Below are 14,342 nucleotides of genomic sequence, written 5' to 3'. Positions count from 1 at the left end.
ACTTGGCCGGATGAACAGTTCCCTCTGGGGAGGGTGCTCACTAACCCTAGTTCCCAGAGGGTCTAATTGTGAGAGGGAATCATAACCTTCCATCTGTCCCCAAAGTGGGATCCTGCTGGGAACGAGGTGTGCTGGGCACCAGGAAATGAATCATTGCATCAAAACAGTCATTTATCCCCCAAGGCTTCAGGCTCCCCATTGTATTCCTATCCCCCTTTGCTGGCAGCCAGCTTCCACAACAAAAGCCAGAAAACACAAAATTTGTCTGAAATATGTGCCATGTGGAAATCCAAGCTGGGGACAGAAAAGGAAGTAGGTGGCAGGTGTGACGGGGCCCTGTCCTTGCATTTCATTCACCCAGAGCTTCAGGTTACAGAGCTCAGTGCTTCTCCCTGGCTCCAGGGGCAAATGTGTCACTACTGTGCAAAAAGCACCGTGGCATGGAAATGATGGGCCTGCACTAATGTCCAAGCAGGAAGGGGCTGCTGCCACGCCAGGGTGGAGATTCTGAATATAGCACTTGGTGGCCAGTCAGCTGGAACTGCTTCCGCCTCTCACACCGCCCCCTGGTAACCGGCTGTCCTTCGATGGATGGCTGTGTTCTGAAGGCTCCGTGGCTGTCGGAGCAAAAGCAGCCCTGTCCACACAGGGCACGCACGTTAACACACTCCCCTCTGCCCATCACAGACGGGGCCCTCTGTTCTAGAAGAACTGCCTGCAATTTATTGGTAGGAGGGGGAGGCAGTCAATGAAGACTCAGAACGATGGGCTCTTGGCTGAAGGCTCCATAAGACCAGGAAGCAATATGTCTAGGAAGGACACCAGCGTCCACGAGAAAGGGAACCAGATTGCAGGAAGTCTCCCCGCAGGATGGGAGCAGAGTGTGAGTCAGACCTGGAAGGATTTTTATTTATCCCACAGCCAGAGCAGGCTCTTTGCTTTGTGTGCGGAGCTGCTGGCCGGCTGGTGGGATGGGACCACCAGGGCCCTCAGCGTGTGCCAGGGGTGAGCCTCGGCCCCACCAGGATAAGGACCCTCATGGGCAGTGCGGCAGTAGAAGACCCGCCCCCCCCCAACAGAGGCGTCAGTACCCCAACATTTAGCCCAGCAGCCTGGACTAAATCCCGCATCTGCTTGGACCTCAGTTTCCCAGAAGGTAAGACCAAAAAAAAAAAAAAAAAAAGAATACTTTCTTCCCCTCCTACGGCTCTTAAAGGGATGACACGTAGATAAATCACTTTGAACTTTCAGATGAAAGGTGCTCCATAAACCTGATGGTCCTCATCAACTGTAATTGTTACAGTAATTATTTTAATGATAATAATGATGATAATGGGTGGAGGGGGGTGAGGTGGGGCTGAAACCTCCTACCTTGAGACAAAGAAAAACTCTCCCGTTACAACCTGCATCACGGATTCCTTCCGCGCCCGGGCTCTCAACCGTCTCTTTCCAGCTGCCAGTTCCTGGGCTGAAATATTATTTACTCCTTTCCTTTCCAATAAAACAATTATTTGTTCCACCGTTTTCCCGCTCGCTCCCTCTTTGGTGTGTCTGGCTTCGCCCTGACAGCTCAGCCGTGGACTGTTTACACGTCTCGCTCACCCCTCCAAGACTCTGGTTCAGCTCCATTGACACTAAAGGCAGGAGAATTCTCTCTGTGTGAGGAATCAATTACTTCCGCTGACACTCTATTACTAGCCCTCACATCTTCGGATTCCAGATGAAGAGTGAGGTGTGGGGCGGGGTGGGGGGGTGGTGGCAGGGAATTTGAAGAGGAGGTGGGGGGTGGGTGGGGTGGAGGGGACCAGGGAAGGAGGAGGTGGATGGCAGGGTGGCAGAAGGAGACAAGTGACAAGCGTCAGGCCTCCAACGAGTATTTAAAGACACACAAAGGCCAATCTCTCTCCTTGACTGCCCTGTCGGCATCCGGAGGTGACCACGTGGCAGGAAGAGGCAAAGAAAGAGAAAAAAAAAAAAAAGAGGAAAGGAAGCAAAAAGACTTGTCAAGGATATCTAAGGCCCCAAATACCTAAGCCTTGAGACAGCTTTGGGCACCTGAACACAGGTAGACGAAGGGAGTTTGGGGCAGTGGGTTTCACATCCCAGCCCACCATTACTATATGTGGGTGCCCTCTCTGGGCCTTGGGATCCCCATCTGTGAAATGGGAATAACGGTAGTACCCGCCCCACAGCGTTTTATCACAGTAAAACACGGCAAGTTGTTGGGGTAATAGTGTCTACGCCTGTCAAATGCTCAATAAAATTTGCTATCATTGTCCAATGGACAGTGCCCCCACACTACCTACAAACATACAGTTGAGGCCCTAATGGGGCAGAGCAGGAAAATTTACAGGCACTGCCAAGATGCTTGGCTACAAAGCCAGGGGGGAAAAGTATAAAAAATCAAGTATAAAAAATCATAAAGGATTTCCCTTTATCATGTGTAGTTTTCTGCTGCCCTCCTCAACAAAAGCCCAATTGACACTTATTCTTTCTTCTTTTTTAAAATTTTATTTGAACCAGCTAATATTTTTCAGGGATTTTTCCTTCTAGGAAAAGAAAATTCTTTTTGATTATGTAAATTAAATACAACCATCTACTCTGCAATCAACTGAGATGAGTTGTGAGGCCCTGGGTCTCATAATGAAGGACGATTATGGAAGCTCTTTTCTAGAAGGAAAGACAAGGGCAGTTAATGTATTTTTTTTTCTGGGATGATTTATCCAGGCAGAAGTAGAAGAATGGAATTAAATTATCTGTTGCGTTTCTCCTTTTATCCAAAGGTTGCAATCGCCCTGCCACTAAAAAGGACAAAACGAAGAGAATATATATTTTTTATTCTAAAGGACTCATGACTACAGGAAAACACACAAATCCCTTTTTAGAAAAACCGAATTTCTTTACTTGTTCTATTTCCTTCTCCTCTTTCTCCCTCCACACCAGGAGCTCCCACTGCATTTCTCAAGACAGACTCTTACCCGGTGTTTGTATAGATGGGAGAATTACATGGAGTTACATGGGGTAAGATGCTGGCCTTCTGGGAATTCTGGGTTCAGAGAAGGTGCCAGGGTAGAGAGGCAGAACAAGTGGGATTGTGTACTCGAAAATCTCAAGTGATTTTCTCAATCAGAAGATAAAAATGCATTGTCAGTAAGGACATCCACAGCGAAGCTTCTTGCATTGGGAGAGTTGCGATTGCAACATCGCATATTTAAAAACAAACTGCCAAAAATAACCGTTGTCCCAACTGCTCTTTAACCTTGGTAGGCGGAGGAGAACAATCTGTGGGGTGTTTTTTTCCCACTTCTTCAGTGAGCTAAGTTGCTGGGTGGAGTCCTTGGTCAAGGTTGGTGGGTGTGGGGTCAGCTGCCAGCTGAGCGTCAGTCAGCAGGGCTGTTCCCGTTTATTGCACCACGTACCTGGAGGGGCTGGATCTGTTTCTGTCATTAGCAGGGTTGTTGCAATACAGAAAAGTATTGCTGCTCATTGGCTCCTTGGGGGAATCAGAATATTTCTGTGGTTGGGCAGGCAGTAAATCTGTAACAATGTCGTAAGAAATCAACCTGAGGGTCCCTCCTGAGGGCAAGACGCCCTTTTGAACCACAGAGAACTCTCATTTTGCTTTGATTTCCAGAGATGTGGGTGGGCACCAGCTATAGTCACACCTTTAACTGGGCAAAATGCCCTCCTGCCCGCCATTCATAGGAAAGATGAGTATTCAGAGGGAGTCTTATGTAAACTGATGAGCGGAGCTTAATCCAAAGTGTTACCTGGACTTGGCCAGGCCAAACCCCACGTTCAGGCATTAAATTGGGGCGGGGGGAGGTCCCTGGATATAGAGCATGAAACTGTAGAAACTGACCATGGAGAGCGGGACTGCAGAGTCCCCATAATCTCAGTCTTTTCTGCTTCCTACCCAGAGCCCCTCTTCGAGATGCTGGAAGTTGTCTGGCCAGGAAATAAAATTAAATAGCATTGCTCAGGCATCTCTACACCAAGAAGAGCGTTTAGCAAGTCACAAGGATGGCCCTTCATTACTGTGGCTCTTGAAGGCATCACATTCTCACCCCTTCTTGTCTTTGGCATGATGCTCTCTGCCTGGGCCACCAGCCATACCCCCTCCCCCTTTGCCTGGCTAAGTGCAGGCATCGCCTCCTCCGGGGAGCCTTCCCTGATCTCCTCAGCCAGGGCTCACTGTGGGCTCACATAACAAGCCATATCATGTCCCCAGTCAATACTCATGGTGTTGGCGGAGGCAATTGAACAGGAGAGGAAAGAGCTCAAGTTGCAAAGTGAGGTATTCTGGCTTCAAATCTCTTCTCTGCCACTTTCAAGAGTGGGACCTTGGGCCACTCGCTTACCTTCTTTGAGCCCAAGTTTCTACATTTGTAAAATGGGAAGAGGAGCCACGACTTCATGGGTTTTGTTGCAAGGATCAAGTGAGATGATGTAGGTAAGGCACTTAGCAAAGCGCCGGGTTCACAGGTGACCCCAGATGTGGCAGCTTTATCATCAGGAACCATATCTTTTTCACTTGCTTCCTCCTCCCAAACTCTAAATTCCATAAAGGGCGAAGAGTACGATTTACTTACTCCTCACTGCATTCCCAAGGCTATCCTCATGCTTGGCACATAGTAGATGTTTAATAACTAGGGACCAACGAAAGGTCTATTGCCTTTTTGCTGGTGAAAGACCAAGTCACAGAGGGCTTGGTAACTTCCGTGATCCCGTGTCTTATCTTCCTGCTGTCATTATGTCACATCGCAGGATAGACGACTAGGAAAGATTGCTTTGCTGGCCTCCCAGCGTGGGTTCGTGCCATGCTGACCTACGTCCTGGCAACTCAGATGTAAAAATATCACTGAAACAACCATCCGCATGCACCTGCTCAGCCCCTTCCAGGACTCGGTGCCATAGGGGGTAGAGACAAGATACGTGTGGTCTGTGCCCTTAGAAGCTTTACACGCTCAGAACACAGGGTGACGACACACGGACAAAAGGCAAGCACATCAAGGCAGTAGGCAATGCGTGGGGAGTTCTGAGTAGGGGCCCCTAAAGAGAAGTGGAGGAAGAGGGGAAGGGGAGGGGAGCACACAGCTGGGTACAGGAGGGGAGAGGGAGAGAGAGCCTGAGCCCCAGCCCTCACAGTTCTCACGAAGATGCTAAGTGGCTGTCTGACTGCAGTGGGGTGAGTTTACTGAGTGAAGGGAAGCTGTGTTGCCTGGGTGGGGAGGGGCCAGATCACTGAGGTCTGGGAAGTTCCCTCCACTTCATGTAGTCAACTTATCAACCCGGAAAGTGTTCCTTTTCTAAGATATCATCCCCTGTGCTGGGAGAAACAGACACATCTTCTAAGATTTAGAGGGCGCCTCTGGCTGTAACTAAACACAGGAGCGCGTTGTTTATCCAGGACACTTAGCTAGAGGCCACATCCCCAAACCTCAAGTATCCAGAATGTAGGGGGTGGGGTGGGATGGGGGCATGGTTTCAGAAGAAGAGATGCTGAGCAGTGCAGCTAAGGCTGAGGGCTCCAGGCACGGAAGCTCTCAGGCTCGGGGGTCCTTGGGAGAGCACCCCAGTCCTTGCTCTGTTGTGAGCATCGTTGACTACAGCAAACCAGACATGCTGGCCCTGGGAGTGCCCTGTCTGGAGTTAAAGCTTAGACTCTAGAACTAAACACCTCCTGGTGGACACCAAAACCTCCTGAAGCAAAAGCCGCACTCAAAATTCAGGAGTAAAGAACAGGTCAGAGAGGCATACCCATAACAGAACGTGACAGCAAGAGTATTGAGAGGAAAAAGTCACAAACGTCCCCAAAGTACAAAGATGGTAATACAGCTGCTAATTTATCCGGTATCTATATAAACAAAACACCAAAACCTTGTCAAGGAGTTACAATTGTCAGCGGCCTGGGAAGTTTAAAAGGTCAACAAAAACTCAAAGCTAAATCTCCATGATCCAAAGAGGACACTACCCAGCCTCTGTCACAAAAAGTCAAGTTTAGGAAAAAGCCTGAGTCATGGAGCAAAAGATGACTCTCCTTAGTACTGGTTTCCTTTCAGAGGGCAAGGAAGTGTGGACAATGGCACATGACTTAGAAAGTTCTTAGACATCTTTCTAAAGAGGAACTTCTGGAACTTGAAAGGAGTAGGTTTTGGTATCTGGGAATTTCTTTCTTTCTTTCTTTCTTCTTTCTTGTCTGGCATGCAGGAATAGGCTTGGGGAGGGAGTGAGGGCTGAGGAGGGTAGTAGTGGAGGGGGGTATTGTTTAGTGAGGTTGGCGTGCTTGACGGTGGGGGGTTGCTTTTTCTTCTTGCTTCTGCCTTCTGTCTTAGGTATGTATTTCTTCTTTTTCTTCTTCTTTCTTATTTATTTCTTTCTTGATGTATTTCTTTCTTCTTTCTTCTTCTTTTATTCTGGTTTCTTTCTTCCTTCTTTCTTTCCTTCCTTCTTTCTTTCTTTCTTTTTCTCTCTTTCTTTCTTTCTTCTTTGTCTTTTAGAGCCATACATCTGGCATATGGATGTTCCCAGACAAGGGGTCGAATCACAGCTATATCTTCTGGCCTACACCACAGCCACAGCAATGTGGGATCTGAGCTACATCTTTGACCTACACCACAGCTCATGGCAACGCCGGATCCTTAACCCACTAAGCTAAGCGGGGCCAGGGATCGAACATACGTCCTCACAGATACTAGTCCTGTTCATTACTGCTGAGCCACAATGAGAACTCTGGCATCTGGTAATTTCAGGGCTGCATGGCATATGAGATCTTGTTGTGCTGACCACACACATATAATTATTAGCACAGAATTCTGTGTGGGTTTTTTTTAGCCTAAGAAATGTTCTTTCAAGCCTTCCTAGTGGTTTTGCACTTTCTGAAGCATGTTTTTCAAGATACCCATCTAGAAACAACCAGTTCTTAAAAGGACTCAGACTCTTGATCTTGGTTTTATTTGAGCCTCCAGGATGGGGTGCGACGCCAGGCCTATGCGAGTGCTCCCCAATAAGCTGTGTATCATACACAGGTGGGTGTTTTCAAGAATTCATATATTCTTGAGCTCAGAAGTGGAAAAAATATTCACGTTTGTGTGCATGTTTCTCAAGCCTAACACGGCGGCACTTGGCTGATGACTCAAGGGAAAGGCAGAAGCAGGATCCTTTTTCTTTGGCACCTGGCAGGGCCACTGGGGGTTCTGGTTTCTGCCCAGAGGGGTGAATGGACCTCAGAGCGGCCTGTGGGTGCTGGGGCTTGGGTTCCTGCGGGTGGCTGGAAGGAGGAGGCCGGGAGCTCACCACAGGTGGTGGCCTTGGATTTGCACTGACTCAGGCAAACTGGGGCTGGTGAGTGAAAGTTTCCAAGCAGATGGCAAACTTAAACGGAACAAAATTAACAAGCAACGGTTAAGGGGAAAAGGTCTGTCTGTCTGGGGTTTTTTCACCAACGGCCTCCACATGTGGGCAGTTGGTTTCAAGGGACAGACAGCCAAAAGCATAGGGGCCATTGGCCAGGCTAATTCTCAGGTCATGGGGCCGTCTGTGTAGTTAATCCTGCACAAAGGATGAGGGTGGGCATGCTGACCATGGCCCTTCCTCCACAGAAAATTGGGGCTGATTTTTTTTTTTTTCCTGACACTCTTACTCATTTACCTTTTTGCAGGGGTGTTGCCACCGCACTGTCATCAGAAGCATCTTTGGGTGGTTTTCTCTTGGTAAATATCCACCTTGTGGGCCTTGAGAGCCAAATCCAATTGGAACCATGCACCCGAAATGAAAGGAGAAAAGATGCTAATTTCCTTTACTAGTAAGTGCTTTCCCATCTCAGGAGCTTCCTTGGAAGGAAAATGAGAGCAGGAGAGAGGAGCGACAGGACAGAACTTCCAGGACTTCAATTAGATTAATTGTTCCCCTTCACAGGAAAGTGAAACAAGGTAGCAGGGGAGGAGGAGCCCATTTTCTCTGAATGCAAATGGCAGGGAAGGCTATTAAAAATACCCGGCACAGGGGAGCTCCTGCTGCGGCGCGACGAGATCCAGGAGGCGCAGCATCTTGGGAGCGCTGGGACATGGGTTCGATCCCCGGCCCCAGCACAGTGGGTTAAGGATCTGGCGTTGCTGCAGCTGTGCCTTAGTTTGAGGCTGCGGCTCAGATCTGATCCCTGGCCCCAGAGCTCCATATGCCACAGGGCAGCCAAAAACAAAAAACAAACAAACAAACAAAAAAACCAAAGACATCTTACAGGGTGAGAGACAGAGAGAACCAGATGTGTCTTTCCAGGTCCAAAAATGAATCAGAATGAGAGAGAAATGGGGAGTGGAAGAGAAGTGGGGGAGGGAGAGAGAAGTAAGGACGAGGTTAAGTGGAGGAGGTGAGTCCCCAATAGAGCCTTCCTGACACTTGGCACAGGAGCAAAGAGACCCCAGGAAGTTTTTTTCTCTGATGTTCCTGAACATTTTGGTTTGCACTAGAAGCATGGAATGGAGGAGTGGGGGAAAAACCGGGAGCTCCTTTGGGTGGATGGTAAGCTCCAGAGGCATCAGAGTAACCTATAACTTGCCTGCCTCCCCATCTCATCTCCAGCCAGAGACAACGTCTTTGTCCCTCTGCCCCAGAGGCTTGGGAGACCTTGTGCTCTCCCCATCCCTGGGGCTGAGTCCTAGGGGAAGGCGCGCCTCCCCCTCGGCCCCAAGCAGGGAGGGAGCATGTTTTCCTGGCCTCTCGTGCTTCCTGACATGGTCTAAGCCATGCTCGCCAGCTCCTGAGTTTTCCCTTCCAAAAGCCATGCCTTCTCTCTGCCACTATGAATATACATGAGATGACCTCTTAGCAATTTCCCTGGGAGATTTGCTGGCATAAGCATAATAGATTTTGGCCCTCAGTGGAGAGAGGTGCTTAGTCAAATTTCTCTGCGCTCAGACCCAAGCTCTCAGTACATTTCGCTTCAGTTTGTGCCAACTGTCTGTAGCCCCGCCAGAGGCACTAGGAGCCGCAGACCTTATAAAGAAGCTCTTCTAACAGACGTTTTTGGTAAAGTTCACTGGCAGGCAACTGGCAGCCTTGAGATGCGGTGCAAATGTACACGGGCTGTGCATTTCACTTGGCAAAGAGGAACCGATGAGTTACCCTCTGCCCTTCACTGAATCAAGAGTGGATCTGGGATTAGTAACTCCATCTCATGACTCTTTGTCACATGAAGTGTCCATCCGGGAAACCCTTTGGTTTTCAACAAAGACTACCTCTTGTTAGGGAAAAAAACCCATTGTGAAGGTGCAAAGGAGCCCTAGGAGGATAACAGTGACATTGATTCACTGTGCCCCACAGTCTAGCTCTGGTTAAAGAGGAGCCTTGTCCCCTCCACGAGGAAGGGCTGGCTCGGACCTAGGCCTGCCCCCTTGTGCCTCTCCTCCCCGCCGTCTCCTTTATTAATTTTTCAGTCCTTGAGATGCCTTGGTTACAGGGAATGCTCAGACTATTTGTTCATCACAAGGGGCCACTGAATACCCATCAGAGCAGTGACATGTTCTAGGCACTCATGTGGGGCAGGACATGGTAGTTGGTCCATTCTATCCTGCATAGAAAATGGCCACTTTTGTTTCAATGAGGAAAGACTTTAAGAGCCCACTAGACAGTACAGGCGTTCACAGCCTTGACAGTACAATGCCGCCTCCTTGCCACCTTAATTTATAGGGACTTTGGTGTTTACATGGCATTTCTAAGGCACTCACAGATGTCTAAATGTCTGCTTTTCTAAGGTGGCAGGACTTGATGCTGTGAGCCCAGCTGAGTCACCTGGAATAACGTACTCAGTCTCTCTGGGCTTTGGTTTAGTCATCTGCAAAATGGGGGTCCCAATGGCATCAACTTCCCTTGGCCGTTGTGAGAACTGAGTGGATGGACATTCATAGAGCAACTGGAAGAGCGTTTGTTAAATTATCTGGTAACACCAGCTTTGAGACTCTAACCTGGATGGCTACCAAGCACAGAGACCAAGAATCAATGTGAATCGTAGACCTACCAGTATAGACAGATTTTTGCCTCTCTTGCTAAAAGGAAACCAGCTGCTGCTTCATAAAATAACAGCCTGATCCTCCACGGCTGGATGCAGAGGAAGTCTCCACTTGCAGATCTGGCTACTATTTTATGAAAGGAAGCTACTGGGGTTCCTACATGTGGGAGCAGCAGGGGAAAAGGGGAGACCTCCCAGAGGAAAGAAACCCCGGAGTCAAGAGCTGACGTTGTGTTGCCCACATCCTGCCCCATGTGGAATTCTCCTCTGCTGCCAGCCTTTGATTTTAGGGGGCCTGCTTTACACTCTTCACTCACAAAGGTTCTTTCCTTTGTACTAAGGGCTCAACTAGGCTTTTATTTCCCCTGAAAGAAATAAACCTGTTGAGGTTTCCTTCTGGGGCCAAGATGCACCACTGTTCAGCAGGTCCTGGGGGCGGGGGGCTGCCATGAGGTGGTGGGCGTTCTGGGAGCCCCCGGGGAGGTGGGTGGGTCTCATGGACGCAGGGCCTAGGTTGGCGCTTACTTGCAGTCGTGCTTCTCAATTTCAAAGTGAGGGTTGAAGTTGAGAACGATCTTCTGGTTGGGTTCGGGGGCATAAACAATCCACTCGCAGTTCTGATGGGATGGATAATCCTGGGGGTAACCTGGGGACGTGATGTAGCCAGCATCTTTGGAATTCAATCGACCTCCACAGGGTGGATCTGGAAGAGAAGGCAAAGGAAGCAAAGAACTTCAAATATGTTACAGCCTGGTTTTTTTTTTTTTTTTTTCCCTCTCCTTGTTTCTCTTCTCTACCAGTGGCTGATTAAAACTGTTTTACAGGCCTTTTATGGCAGTCCAGAAGACTAACCTACTTACTCACTCAGTGGAAGAGATTGTTTCAACTCACCCCCCACCCCCCCCCACCACACACACACACACACACACACACACACACACACACACACACACACACTCCCCAAATGAAAATACTCCAGAAAATAGTCATAAATATTCCCAATTACATGGCCTGAGATGAAAACTAAACAAAACAAAAAAAACCAAGAAAGCTATAAACGTCACATGCCTCCCTGCCTTTTCCTGTGTCCCCTGCTCGGTCCATCTTCTCCTCGTTCAAACCTCTCATTTCTGTCTTTATCTCATAAATCCTTCATGTTATTTGGTGTCTCCCAGCCCAGCCCAGGCAGCCAGAAATAAAGACTCCGGGAACTGACAATAGTGGTTTTGTGGTGCCGACCCACAAGCGAGCCTGGTAACAATTACATGTGATGAGGAGGAAGCATTTTCAGTTTTGGGCCAGAACAGGCCCTGGAGGATGATTTCAGCATTTTTTTTTTTTAAGAAAGAAAAAGCAAAACCCCTAAACACTTAATTCCACATACACCACAAATTTGATTTATTATTTCATTATACACCGAGTGGAAAAATCTGCATTAGAGAATCCACTGGCTCTGACCTCAGAGCTCTGACAAAAGTGCTTTGTGCTGAGGGGATGCCTGTGTTTTCTCCGAGCTTTCTGCCCGCTGTCCCTCCTGCCTGGTCACCACCACCAGAGTGTGCTGCTGCTTTGTCCAGCGGCGACCAGTCATTGGAAAGGCAGCTGCAGGCCGGTAGCTGCCCTACCTCCCCGCCACCCCTCCACACCCCCAGCAGCGCCCGGCTGGAGGTAAACAGCTTCCTGTGCGCCAGAAGGGAAGGGGGTGATCTTCAAAGGCAGCAAAGGTGGGCAATGACATTTGAAGCATCTCCTGTATTTGGGAGTGAAGTTCTGTCATCCCCAGAAGGGGTTCCTGGGAAATGGGCGGGGGCGGGGGGAGGGGCGTTGCTTAATACCACAGTAGAACAGAAGATAGGAAGGCACAAGAGACCTGGAAATATTCAGAAGCCTCTTGGAGACCTCCCTAAGATGTGCGCCTCTCTTAGCATCAATCACGATTTAATATCGCCATCTGCATGGAGCAGCACGGGCCCGTGAATTATGCATTCGGCTCAGCGGCTACCCTACAGGAAGGGGCTTTCTCCTGTGTTCACTCTTTGAGGGAAAGGGTCATGCATTTTTTAACTCTACAGGTGCACTCTCCTATTCCCCATGTCTGCTGGCATTACTGTCTTCCAGACCTCTGCTTTAGATTACCAGCTTGACAGGTTTTAAATGCATAAAAGACGGGCACGCTGCACAATGGTGGTTGGGATACACAAATCCACACAAGTAGCCTTTTAGGCATCGTGCCTCCAAGAGCTCAAACTGTGCCGTGTTGAACTGCCCAGAATCTAATGGATTCAGGTTCCATTTCCTACTGGGTGGAAAACAAAAGCAGGCCATTTCCTCTGCTCGAAGAGACCACATCATCCTCTAACTAATGACCCTGCACCCTCCCCAGCCCGGGAGGACAATGGGCCCAGCCTTCCCTCCCAGACGGAGATGAGGCCAGCAGTGAGGCCCGGTTCCTCTGCAGCCAATCCTGCAGCCTCTCCGGATCCACCCCACCCCGCCATGCTGGGCACCCAACATCATCCAGTCCATCTGGGGCTTGTTTTGGTGCTGGCTCCCACATGGGAAACAGGGCTGAGCGTGGCCCTCTGAGAAGGTGGGGGCTTAGATCACCAGCTGCTCGTACCAAGGTGCAGGAGGGGAAATGTTCTCCTGGGTACAGCAGCTCTGACAGTGGTTCTGATGAAAACTGCAGCCCCGCCACCAACTCACCCCAAACCACACTTTTTCACCTTGGAACTCGGCAGAAGCCATCTGAGCTGAGCTCCTGCTCTGTAACCATGTCATCCAAAGCCACTGCCCCCTTTCTCATGCCTTCCCTGCTTACCTCCACTTACTCTTGAAAGAACGTCTTTCTCTCAATCCCCTGCCTGACACCCCCGCCCCCGCCCGCCAAGTTTAAACGTTTACTAACTGGACCAGGCACACGTCAGCAGCAGCAAAGACAGGAAACTTCCTCATAGGAAGGTTTCATTTCTCAACCACACCAGGAGTAATCATTTCCCCACTTAAAAAAAAAAAATTTTTTTTAAGCTATATATATCCCATAGCTGATAGTCTGCCTTTGCTGCTGTTAAAACTTACTTCGCCAAAGGACAAAGGAGTAACCCATTTCTTTCTTCCTGCCCTTTTTTTATCTGAAGAAAATCAAGGCACTTATTGCAATATTTAAGAACTCATTAAAACACCTGCTTTGTGTGCGTGTAGTTAACCTTTTCTGTATCCAAACATTTATGAACTCACATTCTTGTTTGGACGGCGCTCACACTCAGAAACACACACACAAACATAGAGATGGAACATACTTATCAGAAATTCACACTTCCGTCCTGTACACACTTTCACACCCTCTCATAACATACTATACATCATTTGCAGGGACATCCACCCACCAAGATACATACTAGAGTTTCCATCTCTGTTTTTCTTGGAGAGAACTGAATTCTTGAAATCTATCATCAGTAAAAATTGTAAAGAAAACATACTTAATCCTTCTACACCTCCTCTTGATAACTGAGCTTTCACTTCCAGGTTTGAGGACCCTTCATTTCTTAAATACTAACAAGCCCCCCACTAGAAACCAGCTAGACTGTCTTCTAAAGAGCCAGCCCATCCAGGGCTGCGGCGGTCTCTGCCGTGCTCCAAAAGGAACAGCATAAATGCTCTCTGTCCTGTTGCAGAGGAGTCCAGCCCAGCTGAGCAGGAGTTGAACTCAAGGGCAAACCCCTTTAGGCTAATCTCCACATACAGAAGGGAAGTTTCAGCTACTGAGCCAGTTTGGCACGTTGACAAGGGACTTCTTTCTGCAACTATTTTGTGAATACCTTCCACCTGGGGCAAATTCATTTCCCAAAGAGAAGTGGGCAAACCCAGGCCTGGATGGTTCCGAGGCGGTTTTCTCCTACATATGGGAGGGAAGCCTAGGCGAGGGGCCAGGTCTGGCCAGATGGAGAACCTCGAAGGCCCATGGATGAAAGGAGTCAAGTGACACCTTTTGACGTAATTTGAAATCAAGGGGATACTAGTTCTCAAGTCACAAAGTTCTGTTCCCCTCCCCCCTAAATGACTAATAACTATTTAGGTGTTTTTATTTGACATACAAAAGCTCAGATTATTTCTGACCTTCATATCTTTCTATCTCTCTCTCTGTTTTTCTCAGGTGCCCTTGCTTGCTACGGACCTAAGTACCATCTGATGCTGCCAAGGGGTAACCTGGCCCTGGGCCAGGTAAAGGCATTTCATACCCACCCACTTACAATTCTAAGCAGTCTGCCAGCTTCAGAAGGAACTCATCCTTCTATAAGACACAATTTAAGACGAAGCATTGGTTCCTTGACAATAT

At 48.7% G+C, this 14,342-nt stretch overlaps 1 protein-coding gene across 1 annotated transcript in view; it reads right to left on the bottom strand.

The window, feature by feature from the left end:
* Window positions 1–14,342, bottom strand: part of NRP2 (neuropilin 2) — a 119,278-nt gene that overhangs the window by 93,350 nt on the left and 11,586 nt on the right. The window contains 1 exon segment of the mRNA XM_047773305.1: window positions 10,532–10,709. Within this exon segment, the coding sequence (XP_047629261.1) occupies window positions 10,532–10,709 (178 nt within the window).

The sequence above is a fragment of the Phacochoerus africanus genome, chromosome 3 (genome assembly GCF_016906955.1).
Source record: "Phacochoerus africanus isolate WHEZ1 chromosome 3, ROS_Pafr_v1, whole genome shotgun sequence".
Classification (NCBI taxonomy): Eukaryota; Metazoa; Chordata; class Mammalia; order Artiodactyla; family Suidae; genus Phacochoerus; species Phacochoerus africanus.
This window is presented reverse-complemented; position numbering and strand designations above follow the sequence as displayed.